Source organism: Piliocolobus tephrosceles, chromosome 21 (assembly GCF_002776525.5).
Source record: "Piliocolobus tephrosceles isolate RC106 chromosome 21, ASM277652v3, whole genome shotgun sequence".
Taxonomy (NCBI): domain Eukaryota; kingdom Metazoa; phylum Chordata; class Mammalia; order Primates; family Cercopithecidae; genus Piliocolobus; species Piliocolobus tephrosceles.
Window position 1 is genome coordinate 24,419,766 of NC_045454.1, and position 19,575 is coordinate 24,439,340.

Consider the following 19,575-nt stretch of genomic DNA (forward strand, 5'->3'; position numbering starts at 1 on the left):
CCATTTTCAGATACTGGACCTCAAACTGACCCTCAAAATTTTTTTCTCCTATTTCCATGTTTGCCTTTTTTCTCTACTTTCTGATAGTTAGCTTCTCCTTTACATCTCAAACATACTAGTGATTTTTACATTTTTCTATATTCTGAATTTCCAAGAACCTTTTTCTCCGCCTGTTCCTTTTTAAAATATCCTATCTTAAATATCCCCAGAGAGAAGACATTGCATCCCTTTAACAGTAAGCTGTTATGGATGCAACATCTTCTCTCTGGGGATATTTATTCTCTCTGGGAATATTCTCTAACATTTTCTGTTACTCAACTGCATTGTTTGTTTCCCTGAGGGTTTGTTTTGGTCTTTTTTTTTTTTTGAGACAGAGTCTCGCTCTGTTGCCCAGGCTGGAGTTCAGTGGTACAATCTTGGTGCACTGCAACCTCCGCCTCCTGGGTACCAGCGATTCTCCTGTCTCAGCCTCCCAAGTAGCTGGGACTACAGGTATGTACTACCACGCCTGGCTAATTTTTGTATTTTTAGTAGAGACGGGGTTTCACCATGTTGGCCAGGCTGGTCTCAAACTCCTGACCTTAGATGATCTGCCTGCCTCGGCTTCCCAAAGTGCTGGGATTACAGGTAGGAGCCAGTGCACCCAGCCTGGTCTTTTTTTTTAAGGTGAAGGTTTTCTTCAAATTTCCATGATCCCTGATGTCTGTTCATGGTGGAGAGCAAGACACTAATGCCCAACTGGAAGCTCTGGGGACTCTTGCCATCACATGAGTGTCACCTCACTGCAGGAAGACAGAGCGGCAAGCAGGTCCTGTTTGTGGGAGAATTCCAAATAGCATCATGTGAAGGTCATTTCTCTAAGGCCATTCAAGTTTCTCCAAAAAGAGCCTCCAACCTTGCTGCTAAGAACAATACAAGCTAGCTGTGGGTGCTCAGGAGACAGAGCTGGCAGTTCATGCTCCCCTTGCAAAGTGCTCCTTTCCTGCAGAGGCAGCCACACTCTATCTCCTTAGAAGATGAAATCTTCTAAGACTGTGGAATCTGTCCACTTCTCTCTCACACTATTTGTCCCGGTCGTTTTATCTTCCTATCTTAAAACAATTTTTTTTAACTTTTTTTAATCAGGAAAAAGGTAGATAAACATGTACGATCAATTTTCCAAATGAAATCATAGGTGTGTGAGACAATTTTGAAAAGAACGGTTGGGGAGTGCATTACAACTGCCCTGGTGGCCTGCTGCTCCTCCCACAGCCCTGTCCACGGGCATCCTGGAAACCTGACTGCAGAAGGGGCTCACAGTTACACAGCGGCTGCCTCACAAAATACTCACTCACTCACTTCTAAGAAGCTAACCTGGATTTAAGAATAAATGAGAAATTAGTCCAGGTGTGGTGGCTCATGCCTGTAATCTCAAATAAAAAGATAATTTCAAAAGCAAAGAAATTATAAAATGCAACCTTGGAACCATTTGTTTCAAAATCCTTCTCTATTAGAAAAAGCTGGCATTCTTGATAAATTCAGTTTTAGAGCACTTTTACCTTCTTCAGGTCTGCTGACAGTGGCGACGAGTCAATGGTTAAGCAGGGCTCAATCTTGTTTCGGAGCACTGCCACAGGCGGCTGCAGGCCCTTCAGCTTCTGCAACTGAGAGAACGTGTGCATTAGACAACCAGGGTCTGCCCTGAGGCGTCAGCAACTTCATGGAAATGAAGAAAATACAGATTTCAATGTAAACACCTGGGTATATATGCTTACTTAAACAAACAAACAAAAAACCAAAACCCACCACTACTAAAAGGAAGACTGTTTATTATCCAAAAAACAAGGAACAATTTCTCAGAAGTAACAATCCATTCAATTGTTTCTAAAAGGACGTCTTCAGGTAAAGTCCCCCATCTAAGGAGTTTCCCTTCTAATCTCAGTTCTGGAGGGAGGAAGGAGAAGGATTTAAAGAATAAACAGTTTTTTCTCTCTTTTTATTTTACTTTTTTAAGGGCCTGTAATACCTGCTGGAGATCAGAGATTCCGTCAGCTCTCAAAGGATCAGGATTTAAAAACTGCAGTAATCTGTAAGATAGTTAAAAGAAGAATGTGAAGAAAAAGGTATTTCTGTTTCCTCAGTTGAGCTATTCTTTTAGTTCTTCCTTGATAAGAGATAGCAAGGACTGCACAGCCCAAGGCTCAGCTGTACAACCGCTGCCTGTTCTGTTCTGCTTGGTTTATGAAGTATGAGGGCCTGTACCTGTGCTGCCACAACCTTGCCACCCAGGTCCCTGTGAGAGTATCTGAGGGGCCCCAGCCGAGCTCAGGAGCCACTAGTGTACTATACTCTCTTTATTTTATGGATGAGAAAACAAGACCAGATAGGACTTGTCCACAATCACCTCTGCTGAGAGTAGAAGAAATCTGAAACTGCTTTCCTCTAGATCCAGCCCAACCCCAACACGGCTTGTAAGGTCAGTGGCAGTCACAGAGAAGTCACAAGCCACAGACATCTGGGGACTCCAGGATAAAGATGGTGGGTTACACACTTGGCAAACTGCACTCCTTCCTAAAGCCCCATTCCTGTAAACGTATTTTTCTTTTCTTTTTTTTTTGAGATGGAATTTCGCTCGTTACTCAGGCTGGAGTACAGTGGCATAATCTCAGCTCACTGCAACCTCCGCCTCCCAGGTTCAAGAGATTCTCCTGCCTCAGCCTCCTGAGTAGCTGGGATTACAGGCATCCACCACCACACTCAGCTAATTTCTGTATTTTTAGTAGAGACAGGGTTTCACCATGTTGGCCAGGCTAGTCTTGAACTCCTGACCTCAGGGACCCGCCCGCCTTGGCTTCCCAAAGTGTTGGGATTACAGGTGTGAGCCACTGTGCCCGGCCCTGTAAATGGATTTTTAAATGCAAAAGCCACAAGACCCAACTGTCATCAGCTGATGAATGAGTACATGAAATGCACTCCACGCACGCAATGCAATATAAGTCGGCCATGAAAAGGCATGCTGTGCTCATTTATGATACGGCAGAGGTGAGCCTTGGAAACATTGTGCGCAGTGAAGCCAGTGTCACTAAGGCCCACACACCATATGATCCCATCCATATTAAATGTCCTGAACAGGCAAACCCATAGAGACTGAAAGCAGACTACTGGCTGCCAAAGGATGTGGAAGGAGGAAAACGGAGAGTGATTGCTAATGGATATGGACTTGTGTGGTTGCAAACTCTGTGAATACACTAAAAATCACTGAATTGTACACTTGAAAAAAGGGTACATGAATCATATCTCAAAAAAGCTATGTTTTAGAGACAATATTCCAGAATAGAATGTTAGAAGCTAAAAAACAGATGGACAAACTGGTAACAGCCCCAAGACAGTTGAATCTGAGCCAGCCACGGGAGGCCTGACCCCATCTGCAGAGAACAACCTTCAGAAAGCTGAGGAATTAGGGGCAGGCTCCCTGGCTGCAGCAGTGTGGCAGAGTGGGGAGCCTCTGCATCACCTTACACTGCTCCACACCAGACTGCCACTCACCACAACCCTAGGAAGCCCAGGGGCTGATTCTCTGGAGAGGATAAAGCAGAACTCTCAGGACTGGGGGCTGTAGGCCTAGCTGCAAACCAAGGTACTGAACTGAAAAGAGGGAAGCTAAGCACACACAGGACAGTAAGACCCAGCCTGTGCCTTCCACTGAGCTCCCAGGACACAGGCAAGTCTTTAGCCCCGGGGGCCAGAGACAGGAGAAGCCTTCCCTTGGGCATCTGGACAGAATTCAGAGGTTCCTGCACTCACAGCAGCTCGCTCCCCTGTGAGACCCATAGCCCACAGGCTTGGTACACTTAGAGACCCTCACCAGCTCACTGGTCCTCTACGTTGAAATACGGGCAGACAATCAAGGACCGCATGACGTCTAAGGAAAGCCTCCAACCTTAAAAACCGAGTAATGCACCCTGCAAGAAAAAGAAACAGTGTAGGGAGAAGAAAACTCCCCCACCAACATCATTAGTCTCCTTAGAAAAATGAGAGAAATTATCATATATGTGAAACAAGGACAGGACATGATCAGAAAGGGAAAAGAGAACAAGAGGTAAACCTTGCAAATTAAAAACGTGATATTAGAAATAAAAAACTCAATAAAATGAGTAGAGGACAAAATTGTAAAAACATTCCAAAAAGTAAAGCAGGCTGGCACCCAGTGGCTCACACCTATAATCCCAGCCTTTTGGGAGGCCGAGGGAGGCAGATCACTGGAGGTCAGGAGTTTGAGATCAGCCTGGCCAATATAATGAAACCCTGTCTCTACTAAAAATATAAAAATTAGTTGGGTGTGGTGGTGGGCACCTGTAATCCCTGACTGAGGCAGGAGAATCACTTGAACCCAGGAGACAGAAGTTGCAGTGAGCTGACATCGCACCACTGCACGCCAGCCTGGGCGACAGTGTGAGACTCCGTTTCAAAGGAAAAAAAAGTAAAGCAAAAAGACAAAGAGATTTAAAAAAGAGCAGGCACTTCCAAGATGGCCAAATAGGAACTCCAGTCTATAACTTTCAGTGAGCTCGATGCAGAAGATGGGTGATTTCTGCATTTCCAACTGAGGTACCTGGTTCATCTCACTGGGACTGGTTGGACAGTGGGTACAGCCTATGGAGGGCGAGCCAAAGCAGGGTGGGGTGTCACTCCACCCGGGAAGCACAAGGGGTTGGGGGATTTCCCTTTCCTAGCCAAGGGAAGCCATGAGTGACTGTACCTGGAGGAGCAGTACACTCCTGCCCAAATACTGTGCTTTTCCCACAATCTTCACAACCAGCAGACAAGGAGATTCCCTCCTGTGCCTGGAGTGGTAGGTTCCACGCCTATGGAGCCTTGCTTGCTGCTAGCGCAGCAGTCTGCGATCAACCTGGGACGAGGGGGGAGGGGCATCCACCACTGCTGAGGTTGAGTAGGCAGTTCTGTGCTCACAGTGTAAACAAAGCAGCAAAGAAGGTCGAACTGGGCGGAGCCCACCACAGCTCAGCAAGGCCTACTGCATCTCTAGATTCCACCTCTGGGGGCAGGGCATATCTGACCCAAAGGCAGCAGACAGCTTCTCCAGACTTAAACGTCCCTGCCTGATAGCTCCAAAGAGAGCAGTGGTTCTCCCAGCACAGCACCTGAGCTCTGATAATGGACCGACTGCCTCCTCAAGTGGGTCCCTGACCCATGTGTAGCCTGACTGAGAGACATCTCCCAGTAGGGACCAACAGACACTTCATACACGTGGGTGTCCCTCTGGGATGAAGCTTCCAGAGGAAGGATCAGGCAGCAATATTTGCTGTTCTGCAGCCTCCGCTGGTGATACCCAGGCAAACAGGGTATGGGGTGGACCTCCAGCAAACTCCAACAGACCTGCAGCTGAGGGGCCTGTCTGTTAGAAGGAAAACTAACAAATAGAAAGGAATAGCATCAGCATCAACAAAAAGGACGTCTACGCCAAAACCTTATCCATAGCTCACCAACATCAAAGACCAAAGGAGGATAAAACCACAAAGATGGGGAGAAACAAGAGCAGAAAGGCTGAAAATTCCAAAAACCAGAACGCCTCTTCTCCTCCAAAGGAACACAACTCCTTGCAGGCAAGGGAACAAAACTGGACAGAGAATGAGTTTGATGAGTTGACAGAAGCAAGCTTCAGAAGGTCGGTAATAATAAACTTCTCTGAGCTAAATGAGCATGTTGTAACCTATCGTAAGGAAACTAAAAACCTTGAAAAAAGCTTAGACAAATGGCTAACTAGAATAACCAATGTAGAGAAGAGCTTAAATGACCTGATGGAGCTGAAAACCACAATACGAGAACTTCGTGACACATGCACAAGCTTCAACAGCCAATTTGAGCAAGTGGAAGAAAGTAAAAATTAATGAAATAAAGTGAGAAGACAAGATTAGAGAAAAAAAGAGTAAAAAGAAACAAACAAAGCCTCCAAGAAATATGGGACTATGTGAAAAGACCAAATCTACGTTTTATTGGTGTACCTGAAAGTGATGGGGAGAATGGTACCAAGTTAGAAAACATTCTTCAGGATATTATCCAGGAGAACTTCCCCAAACTAGCAAGGCGGGCCAACATTCAAATTCAGGAAATACAGAGAACACCACAAAGACACTCTTTGAGAAGAGCAACCCCAAGACACATAATTGTCAGATTCATCAAGGTTGATATGAAGGAAAAATTGTTAAGGGCAGCCAGAGAGAAAGGTCAGGTTACCCACAAAGGGAAGCCCATCAGACTACCAGTGGATCTCTCTGCAGAAATCCTATGAGCCAGAAGAGAGTGGGAGCCAATATTCGATATTCTTAAAGAAAAGAATTTTCAACCCAGAATTTCATGTCCAGCCAAATTAAGCTTCATAAGTGAAAGAGAAATAAAATCTTTTACAGACAAGCAAATGCTGAGAGATTTTGTCACCACCAGGCCTGCCTTCCAAGAGCTCCTGAAGGAAGCACTAAACATGGAAAGGAACAACCGCTACCAGCCACTGCAAAAACATGCCAAATTGTAAAGATCGACACTATGAAGAAAATGCATCAATTAATGGGCAAAATAACCAGCTAGCATCATAATGACAGGATCGAATTCACACATAATGATATTAACCTTAAATGTAAATGGGCTAAATGCCCCAATTAAAAGACACAGACTGGCAAATTGGATAGAGAGTCAAGGACCCATCAGTGTGCTGTATTCAGGAGACCCATCTCACGTGCAGAGACACACATAGGCCCAAAATAAAGGTGGGGGGAAATGGAAAGCAAAACAAAAAAAAAAAAGCAGGAGTTGCAATCCTGACCTCTGATAAAACAGGCTTTAAACCAACAAAGATCAAAAGAGACAAAGAAAGCCATTACATAATAGTAAAGGGATCAATTCAACAAGAAGAGCTAACTATCCCAAATATATATGCACCCAATACAGGAGCACCCACATTCATAAAGCAAGTTCTTAAGAGACCTACAAAGAGGTTTAGACTCCTACACAATAAAAAATGGGAGACTTTAACACCCCTCCATCAGTATTAGACAGATCGAGACAGAAAATTAACAAGGATATCCAGGACCTGAACTCAGCTCTGCACCAAGTGGACCTAATAGACATTTACAGAACTCTCTGCCCCAAATCCACAGAATATACATTCTTCTCAGCACCACATCACACTTATTCTAAAATTGACCACATAATTGGAAGTAAAACACTCCTTAGCAAATGTAAAAGAACAGAAATCACAACAAACTGTCTCTCAGACCACAGTGCAATCAAATTAGAACTCAGGATTAAGAATCTTACTCAAAACCACACAAGTACATGGAAACTGAACAACCTGCTCCTGAATGACTACTGGGTAAATAACAAAATGAAGACAGAAAGAAAGATGTTCTTTGAAACCAATGAGAACAAAGACACAATGCATCAGAATCTCTGGGACACATTTAAAGCAGTGTATAGAGGGAAATTTATAGCACTAAATGCCCACAAGAGAAAACAGGAGAGACCTAAAATTGACACCCTCACATCACAGTTAAAAGAACTAGAGAAGCAAGAGCAAACGAATTCAAAAGCTGGCAGAAGGCAAGAAATCACTAAGATCAGAGCAGAACTGAAGGAGATAAAGACACAGAAAACCCTTCAAAAAAATCAATGAATCCAGGAGTTGGTTTTTTGAAAAGATCAACAAAATAGATAAACCACTAGCAAGACTAATAAAAAAGAAAAGAGAGAAGAATGAAATAGACACAATAAAAAATGATAAAGGGGATATCATCACTGACCCCACAGAAATACAAACTACCATCAGAGAATACTATAAACATCCCTGTGCAAATAAACTAGAAAATCTAGAAGAAATGGATAAATTCTTGGACTCATACACCCTCCCAAGACTAAACCAGGAAGAAGTTGAATCCCTGAATAGACCAGTAACAGGTTCTGAAATTGAGGCAATAAGTAATAGCCTACCAACAAAAAAAAGTCCAGGACCAGACCGATTCACAGCCAAATTCTACCAGAGGTAGAAAGAGGAGCTGGTACCATTCCTTCTGAAACTATTCCAATTAACAGAAAAAGATGGAATCTTCCCTACCTCATTTTATGAGGCCAGCATCATCCTGATACCAAAGCCTGCCACAACAAAAAAAAACTGGAGTCACAACAAAAAAAGAGAATTTTAGGCCAATATCCCCGATGAACATCGATGCAAGAATCCTCAATAAAATACTGGCAAACCGAATCCAGCAGCATATCAAAAAGCTTATCCACCACAATTGAGTCGGCTTCATCCCTGGGATGCAAGGCTGGTTCAACATACGCAAATCAGTAAATGTAATCTAGCATATAAACAAAACCAACAACAAAAACCACATGATTATCTCAATAGATGCAGAAAAAGCCTTCGATAAAATTCACCACCCCTTCCTGCTAAAAACTCTGAATAAACTAGGTATCGACGGAACGTATCTCAACATAGTAAGAGCTATTTATGACAAACCCACAGCCAATATCATACTGAATGGGCAAAAACTGGAAGCATTCCCTTTGAAAACCGGCACAAGACAAGGATGCCCTCTCCCACCACTCCTATTCAACACAGTATTAGAAGGGCAGGGCAATTAGGCAAGAGAAAGGGCAGTATCTGGCCAGGGCAATCAGGCAAGAGAAAGCAATAAAGGTATTAAAATAGGAAGACAGGAAGTCAAATTGTCTCTGTTGGCAGATTACATGATTATATATTTAGAAAACCCCATCATCTCAGCCCAAAATCTCCTTAAGCTGATGAGCAACTTCATCAGTCTTAGGATACAAAATGAATGTGCAAAAATCACAAGCATTCCTATACACCAATAACAGACAGAGAGCCCAATCATGAGTGAACTCCCATTCACAATTCCTACTAAGAGAATAAAATACCCAGGAATCCAACTTACAAGGGATGTGAAGGACCTCTTTAAGGAGAACTACAAACCACTGCCCAAGAAAATAAGAGAGGACACAAACAAATGGAAAAACATTCCATGCTCATGGATAGGAAGAATCAATATCGTGAAAATGGTCTTACTGCCCAAAGTTATTTATAGATTCAATGCTATCCCCATCAAGCTACCACTGATTTTCTTCACAGAATTGGAAAAAACTACTTTAAACTTCATACGAAACCAAAACTGAGCCCACATAGCCAAGACAATCCCAGGGAAGAAGAACAAAGCTGGGAGCATCACCCTACCTGACTTCAAACTTTACTACAAGGCTACAGTAACCAAAACAGCATGGTACTAGTACCAAAACAGATACATAGACCAATGCAACAGAACACAGGCCTCAGAAATAACACCACACATCTACCGCCATCTGATCTTTGACAAACCTGACACACACAAGCAATGGGGAAAAGATTCCCTATTTAATAAATGGTGTTAGGAAAACTGACTAGCCATATGCAGAAAACTGAAACTGGACCCCTTCCTTACACCTTATACAAAAATAAACTCAAGATGGATCAAAAGACTTAAACATAAGACCTAGGACCATAAAAATCATAGAAGAAAACCTAGGCAGTACCATTCAGGACATAGGCATGGGCAAAGACTTGATGTCTAAAACACCAAAAGCAATGGCAACAGAAGTCAAAATTGACAAATGGGATCTAATTAAACTAAAGAGCTTCTGCACAGCAAAAGAAACTATCATCAGAGTGAACAGGCAACCTACAGAATGGGGGAAAATTTTTGCAATCTACTCATCTGACAAAGGGCTAATATCTAGAATCTACAAAGAACTTAAACAAATTTACAGGAAAAAAGCAAACAACCCCACTAAAAGGTGGGCAAAGGACATGAACAGACACTTCTCAGAAGAAGACATTCATACAGCCAACAGACATATGAAAAAATGCTCATCATCACTGGTCATTAGAGAAATGCAAATCAAAACCACAATGAGATACCATCTCATGCCAGTTAGAATGGCAATCATTAAAAAGTCAGGAAAAAACAGATGCTGGAGAGGTTGTGGAAAAATAGGAACACTTTTACACTGTTGGTAGAAATGTAAATTAGTTCAACCATCATGGAAGACAGGGTGGCGATTCCTCAAGGATCTAGAACCAGAAATATCATTTGACCCAGCAATCTCATTACTGGGCATATACCCAAAGGATTATAAATCATTCTACAATAAAGACACATGCACATGTACGTTTATTGTGCACTATTCACAATAGCAAAGACTTGGAACCAACCCAAATCCCCATCAATGATAGACTGGATTAAGAAAATGTGGCACATATACACCATGGAATACTATGCAGCCATAAAAAAGGATGAGTTCATGTCCTTTGCAGGGACAGGGATGAAGCTGGGAACCATCATTCTCAGCAAACTATCACAAAATCAGAAAACCAAACACTGCATATTATCACTCATAAGTGGGAGATGAACAATGAGAACACATGGACACAGGGAGGGGAACATCACACACCAGGACCTGTGGGGGGTCAGGGGCTAGGGGAGGTATAACATTAGGAGAAATACCTAATGTAGATGACGGGTTGATGGGTGCAGCAAACCACTATGGCACATGTACACCTATGTAACAAAACTGCACGTTCTGCACATGTAACCCAGAACTTAAAGTATAATAATAAAAAAAAAAGAAAGAAGAAGAAAAATATATTTTATAAAATTACGCAACCAATTCAGGAGGTTCAACATACGTGTCACAGAGGTTCTTAAAAGAAGACAGAGAACATGGAGCACAAGAGAACAACCAAAAAGTCAAGAGAATTTCCCAGGGGTAAGGGACACGAGGCTACACATTGGAAGGGTCCACTGAATGACAAGCATAATAATAGAACCACGCCAAGGCACAACATCAGGAAACTTCCAAACACTGGCAACAAAGGAAGATCCTATAAGCTTCCAGAGAGAGAGAGAGAGAAGAGAGAGAGAAAAGGAAAGGAGTCATATATAAAGAATAAGAAATCAGAATAGAGTGGACGTCTCCACACTAGAAACTAGAAGTAGAAATGTCTTCAAAATTTATAGACAAACTATTGATCAAGTGTGAAGATAGTCTAAAAGCATTTATGCAAAGTCTCTAAAAAATTTATGTTTTGTGTCTTCCTTCCTAGAGAGCTACTAAAGGATGCTCTCCACCAAAACAAGGGAGTAAACCAAGTAAGAATAAGATGGATGATCTGGAAAAGAGGAGATTCAATTCAAGAAAGATGCAGAGAATCTCAGGATGTTGGTGACAATGAATGCGGGACGCATCAGGCACAGACCAAAGCAGGCAGAAAGCATCTGGAGAGATCTCCAAAGAGACACAAGTGAGAACCTGAGTTTAGACAACAGAGAAGAATTCTGGAGATGAATCTTTAGGATAGATGAAAAACTTAGGAAAGTGAGCCAGGCATAGTGGCACACAGTAGTCCTAGCTACTCGGGAGGTTGAAGCAGGAGGTCTGGCTTGATGCCAGAAGTTTGAGACCAGCATAGGCAACACTGTGAGACCCCATTAAAAAAAAAACCCAAAGAAAAAAAAACAGATAATTATTAACTTCAGGTAAACCAAAAGGCTATGTCAGAAGAGAGAAGCAGCCGTGCTCTGTGACTGCAGAGCTCCACAGCACTCACGTGCTCACAGCCCAGGGACAATAGACACTCATCTCACCGGAACCATGATGCAGGGAGAGTGGGGTCATGGGAAGAACAGAAGTGTGGGTGTGATTTCAAGAGGGAGAAGGAAGGGTTGTACAAGAGAGCCGCGTCCTCAACACTCACTGTGTTCTCTGGCAGAGGGCTTGGGTCTGGCAGGACAGTGTCCGACCCCGGACTCAGCAGCCTGTATGAAGGGCATTTCAGTCCAGGCTTCGACATGCACTGCTGTTCAGACTCTGACACTGAAACGGTATCACAAAGAATGTGCATATTTGGGCCAGGCACAGTGGCTCACACCTGTAATCCCAGCACTTTGGGAAGCTAATGGCAGGCAGATCACCTGAGGTCAGGAGTTTGAGACCAGCCTGGCTATCACAGCGAAACCCCATCTCTACTAAAAATACAAAAAAGTTAGCTGGGCATGGTGGCGTGCACCTGTAAACCCAGTTACTCGGGAGGCTGAGGCAAGAGAATCGCTTGAATCCGAGAGGCGGAGGTTGCAGTGAGCTGAGATTTTACCACTGCACTCCAGCCTGGGGTACAGAGCAAGACTTTGTCAGAAAGAATGAAAGAATGAAGGAAGGAAGGAAGGAAGGAAGGAGGGAAGGAGGGAAGGAGGGAAGGAGGGAAGGAGGGAAGGAGGGAGGGAGGAAGAAAAGAAAGAAGGAAAGAAGGAAAGAAAGAAGGAAGGAAGGAAGGAAGGAAGGAAGGAAGGAAGGAAAGAAAGAAAGAAAGAAAGAAAGAAAGAAAGAAAGAAAGAAAGAAAGAAAGAAAGAAAGAAAGAAAGAAAGAAAGAAAGAAAGAAGGAAAAATGGGTTATTCGGAGAATTTTCCATCTTCAATCAGTGGGCAGTACAAAGTAGGCTGATGTTAAAATGTTTAAAGGAAGACAACAGAAGAATAAAGAATGAATATCACAGTAGGCTTGAGGGACACAGAAGATGGAAAGACAAAGAACTGCAGAGAGAGCTCCAGGGTACATTAAATATCAGAGATGACGTGAGTGGCAAGCAGGCACCACTCCACCCTCCTATGCCCAGGACGTCTTAACCAGTCATGAAAGTACTCCCCGCAGCACATATGGCTGCACTGTCAAAGTCCAAAATCCTCCTGAAAATAATTCTGCGACAGTCACCACACAGAGTTGAGACTCACCCACCACCCAGCATATTTCCATGGGCTGGGCAGAAGCTGGCACCAGCTTAGAAACACGGTATCAGCCCAATCCACGCTGCCTCGCCACCCCGAGAAGCCCTTAGCAGAACACAGCAGTTTCTCTTGGACACCCAAAGATTAAGAGAGAGAATTTCGCTAGGAGAGCCCTTAAACCTGGGTGTGGGCCCCACCACTCCCTCTGCTACCCAAGTATCCAGGATTCCCAAGGGTATGGTGGTATGTGATCCTGGAATGGGGCAGACTGAATCTGGGGTGACCTCTTCCAGAACGTACTGTAATTGGGGGGTTTCCAAATGAGTTATATGAAGGAACAGGCCCAAGGAGAAAGAAACACAACTGCTTGCTGGTACTTACAGGCTTGAGCAATTCCATCAGCAAGACAAAAAGACAGGAAAAGAAAACCACAGGTGTCACACAGAGGAGGCTAGTGGGACACCTGGCCTCTGGCGATGAGCCAAGGTCCCTGTGCCCCTCTGCCCACATCATGACAGTCGTTATCATAGTACCAAGTGAGGTTTGGGGATGCGGCAATGCGGGTCCCTGACTGGCCATCCTTAAGGAAAGGGTCCCTTTCCTCCAGGCTGCCTTCGCTATCTAGCCAGAAATGACAGAACGGGGTTCCCCAGGCTTTGGACACAGTGCAGCCAATGTAGGACCTCTGCTCAGTCAAGGGGGAGGGTCCCAGGATCACCAGGTCATTCCCATGTCCCTAAGGAACTCAAAGCCTTCTTTGCTGTTTAATCTTGAACTACCTCAAAGTTCCCTGAAATCCACCGGAGACTGACAGGATAACTGATGTTGTTTAATCAGTGGGTTGTAAGTAAAGGGCATTTTAGCAGAACAGAAGACAAGACAGAACTTTTTAATACGAAAATAAAAGGGAACAGAATATTTCAGGGTCATCTGGGCGCAGTGGTTCACGCCTGTAATCCTAGCACTTTGGGAGGCCAAGGCAGGCGGATCACCTGAGGTCATGAGTTCGAGACCAGCCGGGCCAACATGGCAAAACCCCCATCTCTACTAAAAATAAAAAAAAAAATTACCTGGACATGGTGGCAGATGCCTGTAATTCCAGCTACTTAGGAGGCTGAGGCAACAAAATCACTTGAACCCAGGAGGTGGAGGTTGCAGTGAGCCAAGATTGCGTCATTGCACTCTTGCCTAGGTGACAGAGCAAGATTCCGTCTCCAATTAAAAAAATAAAATAAATAAATAATGAAAAAAAGAATATTCCAGGGTTACTTTGCCTGGTTATAATTTAAAATAATAAAAGAAAGAAATAAGCTGCATGGATAATGCAAGGTCTTCTGTTCCAAGGAAAACAACCACTGTGACAGCAAAACCTTTAGGTATTAGGGCTGAGGTTGCCCTGGGAGCGGGGGTGTCAGTCAGGTGCATCAACAGCCATCCCCAACTCTGTGGGCTCATGGAAGCTTTCAAAGCCTCACCCTTGAAATACTGGGTGGTGTATACTCCCAGGGTAAGAAGCCCTGGCAGGCCATCAGCATGGTCTCTGGGAAGCTGGGGAGCCCACATGGCAGCAGAGTCCACACCCTGGCTCCCACCCCCAGGCCAACCAGTGGAAACAGCAGGACCTTTCCACCTCTGACCTGTCTCACACTCTGTCCCTCTGGGAGCTCCAGGGCAGCTACAGTTACTTGGAATGTAAAATTAGGCCAATATGGTAAAAAGTATAAAAATGGCATGAGGCTGGGAGCTGCGGTCACACCTGCAATCCCAGCACTTTGAAAGGCAGAGGCGGGAGAATTATTTGAGACCAGGAGTTTGAGACCAGCCTGGGTAACATAGTGAGAACCCTGTCCTACCAAAAATATATATATGCCAGGTATGGTGGTGCATGCCTGTGGTCGCAGCTACTTGGGAGGCTGAGATTGGAGGATCACTTGAGCCCAGGAGGTCGAAGCTGCAGTGAGCTGTGACTGCACCACGGCACTCCAGCCTGAATAACAGAGGAAGACCTTGTCTCAAAACAAAAATTGGTATGTAAATATTTTGTAGATTACACAAGTATAAAATCAAGGCAAACTGCTCAGTTTCTCGGGCAGTGTTGCCTCAGAGAACTGGGAAGAAAGCAAAGACCAACCCACAGAATATCAACAGACCCAAAAGATCAACTGTATCTAATTCCATTTGTGACACTGTTCCCTTTACCAAGAGAATCCAGAAGGCGAGGTAGAAAATGACTACTTACACTGGAACAAAGCTTTAAACAGAAAAATGTGCCCAAGTGGATGGAAAAGAAAAAACTAACCTCAGACCCTACAGGAGATGCACTGTACATTTATTTTTTGATGGGAATGCAGGTTTGAAATTAGTAATAAAATGTGTAGATTTCTCTTCTTTATAATTTTATTATAATTATTTCAATACACAATTCAAGCCAAGGAAAAAATTCTTACTTCACACAGCTATTCTTCTCATCATATTCTTTCTTCTCAGCCAATCTAAGAGGTTTCTCATTTGACTTCTGACTTAAAGCACTAGAAATGAAAAAAAAATTCATTAAAATTTGTGAACAGCAGCCTGGGCAACACAGTGAGTCCCCATCTCCACAAAAATAAAAATATAAAAAACACTGGGCATGGTGGTATGTGCCTATGGCACCAGCAACTCGGGAGGCCAAGGTGGGAGGATTGTTTAAGCTTAAGAGTTGGACGCTGCAGTGCACTGTGATTGTGCCACTGCACTCCAGCCTGGGCAACAAGAGCAAGACCCTGTCTCTTAAAAAAATGAAAAATTGGCCAGGCGCAGTGGCTTACGCCTATAATCCCAGCACTTTGGGAGGCCGAGGCAGGAGGATTGTGAGATCAGAAGATCAAGACCATCCTGGCTAACATGGTGAAACCCCATCTCTACTAAAAATACAAAAAATTAGCCAGGTGTGGTGGCGGGCGCCTGTAATCCCAGCCACTCGGGAGGCTGAGACAGGAGAATGGCGTGAACCCAGAAGGCGGAGGTTGCAGTGAGCCAAAATCACTCCACTGCACTCCAGCCTGGGTGACAGAGTGAGACTCCATCTTAAAAAAAAAAAGAAGAAGAAATAAAAAAGAAAAATTGTGAACTCCTTTACCTCAATCCTGAAAATATCTTTATTTTCTGGATTACAAATTTAAGAAGCACCACTTAGGAATTGGTTTATCTACATAAGCACATTTCTGTGAGAACCGGAGCTTAGTTCTTTAAGTATAAAAGTCACTTCTGACACTTCTGGTGCTGGTGCTGGACAGGATGGAGTAGGCCTGCCACAGCCTCTCTCTCCTGCTGATCACAACTAGAGATTCTGGATGAGGCCCCAACAGCAGGCGAGAGAAGTGGAACACCTGAAAAACACAGTCACCAGGACTTTCTTGGTTTTTCTTCTCTGTGTCTCTCTGTGTTGACCTCAGGATGACTATGTGGCAGATGCAGACACAAGAACCTCTAGGAGAGACCCCCTCTTTCAAGCCAGAGAAGCGGGAAGAGACGCCCTTTAAACCAGAAAGTGTGGGGAATCCCCATTGTTTTTCTTTCCTTTCCTCGCCGGGCCCCAAGGCCAGCTCTGATCTTGGAGCTGCGTTCAGCAACGGCAACAGCAGTGTGGTGACCTTGACCCCTGAGAGAAAACCCGCACCTGAAGCCAGAGGAACTGGGAGATGGGAGCTGTGGTCCAAAGACTGTGTGAGGAAAATTTCCACCTTTTTTCTCCCTTATTTGTTTTATTCTCAAGGTATCCCAATCCCACATTACTGCACACCAATGTCTCCAAGAGAAACTATCTGGCTAGAGGAACACGAGGAAGGAGCCCCTAGAAACTGGTAACTGTGAGGGAAATTCTGAAAAGAAAGAGAGCTGGTTCATGACCCAACGCAAGCTCCTGACTCGCCCCAAGCTATGCAGATGCAGAACAGTCCCCAAGCAGCATCGAGGGCCCAGAGCCTGAGATCACATGGCCACCACCATCCACAGATAACAAGGCAGAACATGAGGGCTGGACCTCACGGAAGTACCAACCTCCTGTGAAGACAAACGACACCAACCAACGCTCTCTAAAGAATGTGAACAGAAACCAGAGTCTCGCAACATAACACTCAAAATATCCAGAGTAAGTCCAAAGTTACTCAGCACACACGGGCCCAGGAAAACGGATCGACTGCCAAGGGAAACGACAATCAGCAGGCGCCAACCCACGGTGGCTCCGGGTGGCAATCATCAGACACTCACTTCGCAAGAAGAAAAGGTCAGCACTTCTGAGTGGAAACACACAAGTTCTCAGCTAAGAAATATAAACTTTTGAAAAAAAAAACAAGGAACATTTTAGAAATAAGAAATATAGGCCAGGTACAGTGGCTCACACCTATAATCCTAATATTTTGGTAGGCCGAGGCGGGAGCATCACTTGGTCTCAGGAGTTGGAGACCAGCCAGAGCAGCATAGTGAGACCCCCACCTCTACAAAAAATTAAAATGTTAGCCAGCTGTGGTTGTGTATGCCTGTAGTCCCAGCTACTCGGGAGGCTGGGGCAGGAGGATTGCTTAAGCCCAGGAGTTTAAGGCTATAGTATGATTGCTCCACTGCACTTGAGGGACTGGATGACACAGCAAGACCCTGTCTCAAAAAAATATAGATATAATAAATACTCATAGGATGGGCTGAATAGCAGAATGTGGATGAAAGAAGAGAATGAACGTACAGACAGATCAGTAGAATCATTAATCTGCAGAGTAGCAAGATTGAAAGGCTGAAAAAATGAACAGAGCCTCAGGGACTTTTTGGACAATATCAAAGTATCTGACATTTGTTTCATCACAGTCTCTAAAAGGAGAGGGAGAAGAGAACGGTGCAGAAAAAGTATTTGTAGACATAATGACTATTTGATGTAAGAAAGATACAAAAGAAGAACATTAACAAACCCCAAGCATAAGAAATATGGTAGCAATGACGGCAAGGTATATCGCAATTTTTTTTTTTTTTTTTTGAGACGAGTCTTGCTCTGTTACCCAGGCTGGAGTACAGTGGTGTGATCTCAGCTCACTACAAACCCCACCTCCTGGGTTCAAGCGATCATCACGCCTCCTGAGTAGCTGGGATTACAGGCACCTATTACCAACCCCAGCTAACTTGTTTGTATTTTTAGTAGACATGGGGTTTCACCATGTGTTGGCCAGGCTGGTCTTGAACTCCTGACCTCAGGTGATCTGCCCACCTTGGCCTCCTAAAGTGCTAGGAATACAGGCGTGAGCCACCATGCCTGGCCAGTATATCATAAGTAAATTGCTAAAACCAGTAATCAGAAGAAAATCTGAAAAGCAGTCAGAGGAAACGGCAGAGGAACAAAGGCACCGGTGACAGCAGAGGCGGTGCTGGGAACAATGCAAGAGAGAAGACAGTGGGGCAACATCTTTACATAAAGTGCTGTCGACCTAGAATTTTACACCTAGCAAAGGTATCCTTTTCAAAATGAACCTAAAATGAATACTTTAAAAAAAAAAAAAAGCTGAAAGAGTTCATCAACAGCAGACCTGCAATGCAAGAAATATTAAAGGAAGCCCTTTAGGTAGAAGGAAAATAATACCAGATGGAAATAGGGATCTACACCAAAGTAAAAAACACCAATGCAACCACGTAGGTAAAGAGAGAAGATATTTTTGTTAGTTAACTCTCTCTAGAATATAATTGACTATTTAAATAAAAGTGAGATAGAGTCTAGCATTTATGATACATGTAAAAGTACAACATATGACAACCACAGCATAAAGTCCATGAGGGGAAGTGTGAAAGTCTACTGAGTTCTTAGACCATTCATGAGGTGGTACAATATTACATCCTTTCTGCAATTTCATTAATGTCACTGACATGTATCTTGAAAAGGACAAAGTACAGACCCAGCCTCTGATACTCATGAAACCATCCTTCTCTTTCCGCCCCGGGTAACCACCCACCCTGTGCTGCCATCTGGCCACGTGAGGCCATCCCTCCCATCAGGACCACTCGGTGCCAATCTTCAGACCTGCCTTACCGAGACAACTCTGTCCAACAAGGCAAAGAGGAGACAGACTCTAGGGCCACTACCAGCTTTCAGTCAACTTTGCTGTCAACCAGGTGTCACATTTTTCCTTTAAATTAATATGTTTAACCAAAATTTCCTGGGCCACTCTTTGAAAATGAACTACTTTCCCATCACCCATTTTATAGAACACTGTATAAGACAATATCACTCTAAGTCTCGTCAATTACACTGAATTATTATTATTATTTTAGAGATACAGTCTCACTCTGTCACCCAGGCTGGAGTACAGTGGTAAAATCATAGCTCACTGAAGCCTCGACCTCCTGGGCTTAAGCAATCCCCCCAGCTCAGCCTCCTCAATAGCTGGGAGTACAGGTAAGCGCCACCACACCCAGTTTGAATTTTCAAATCATACCTTCCTTCTGGTACATCTGGATCAGCATATATGGTTATGCCTCTTTTTGTTGGCCAGTACGCTGAAGATTCAACACACTGTAAAAGAAAAACTTCTTTCAGAAAGAATGTATACGCCAGCAACATAATACACATTCTTTTAGAAGCAAAATTCCATGGGAGTTATTCTCATGAACCACCATCCCAGACAGCTTTCATGCACACACAGATATGGAGAGACAAAAAACTGGCAAGTTGGGTGATTATGCCATTGCTATACTACATTAAACATCCAAATGGCAGGGCATTCCAGATCATCAGTATT

General features: G+C 43.9%; 1 protein-coding gene across 3 annotated transcripts in view; it reads right to left on the reverse strand.

Moving 5' to 3' along the window:
- The window catches only part of TDRD12 (tudor domain containing 12), a 101,621-nt gene that overhangs the window by 38,094 nt on the left and 43,952 nt on the right, over positions 1–19,575 (reverse strand). For all 3 annotated transcript variants that reach the window (XM_031934815.1, XM_023229066.1, XM_023229067.1), the window contains 4 exons: positions 19,273–19,349; positions 15,271–15,351; positions 2,006–2,066; positions 1,539–1,643 (listed from right to left, as the gene is read on the reverse strand). In XM_031934815.1, the coding sequence (XP_031790675.1) occupies positions 1,539–1,643; positions 2,006–2,066; positions 15,271–15,351; positions 19,273–19,349 (324 nt within the window). The remainder of the gene's footprint in view (positions 1–1,538; positions 1,644–2,005; positions 2,067–15,270; positions 15,352–19,272; positions 19,350–19,575) is intronic.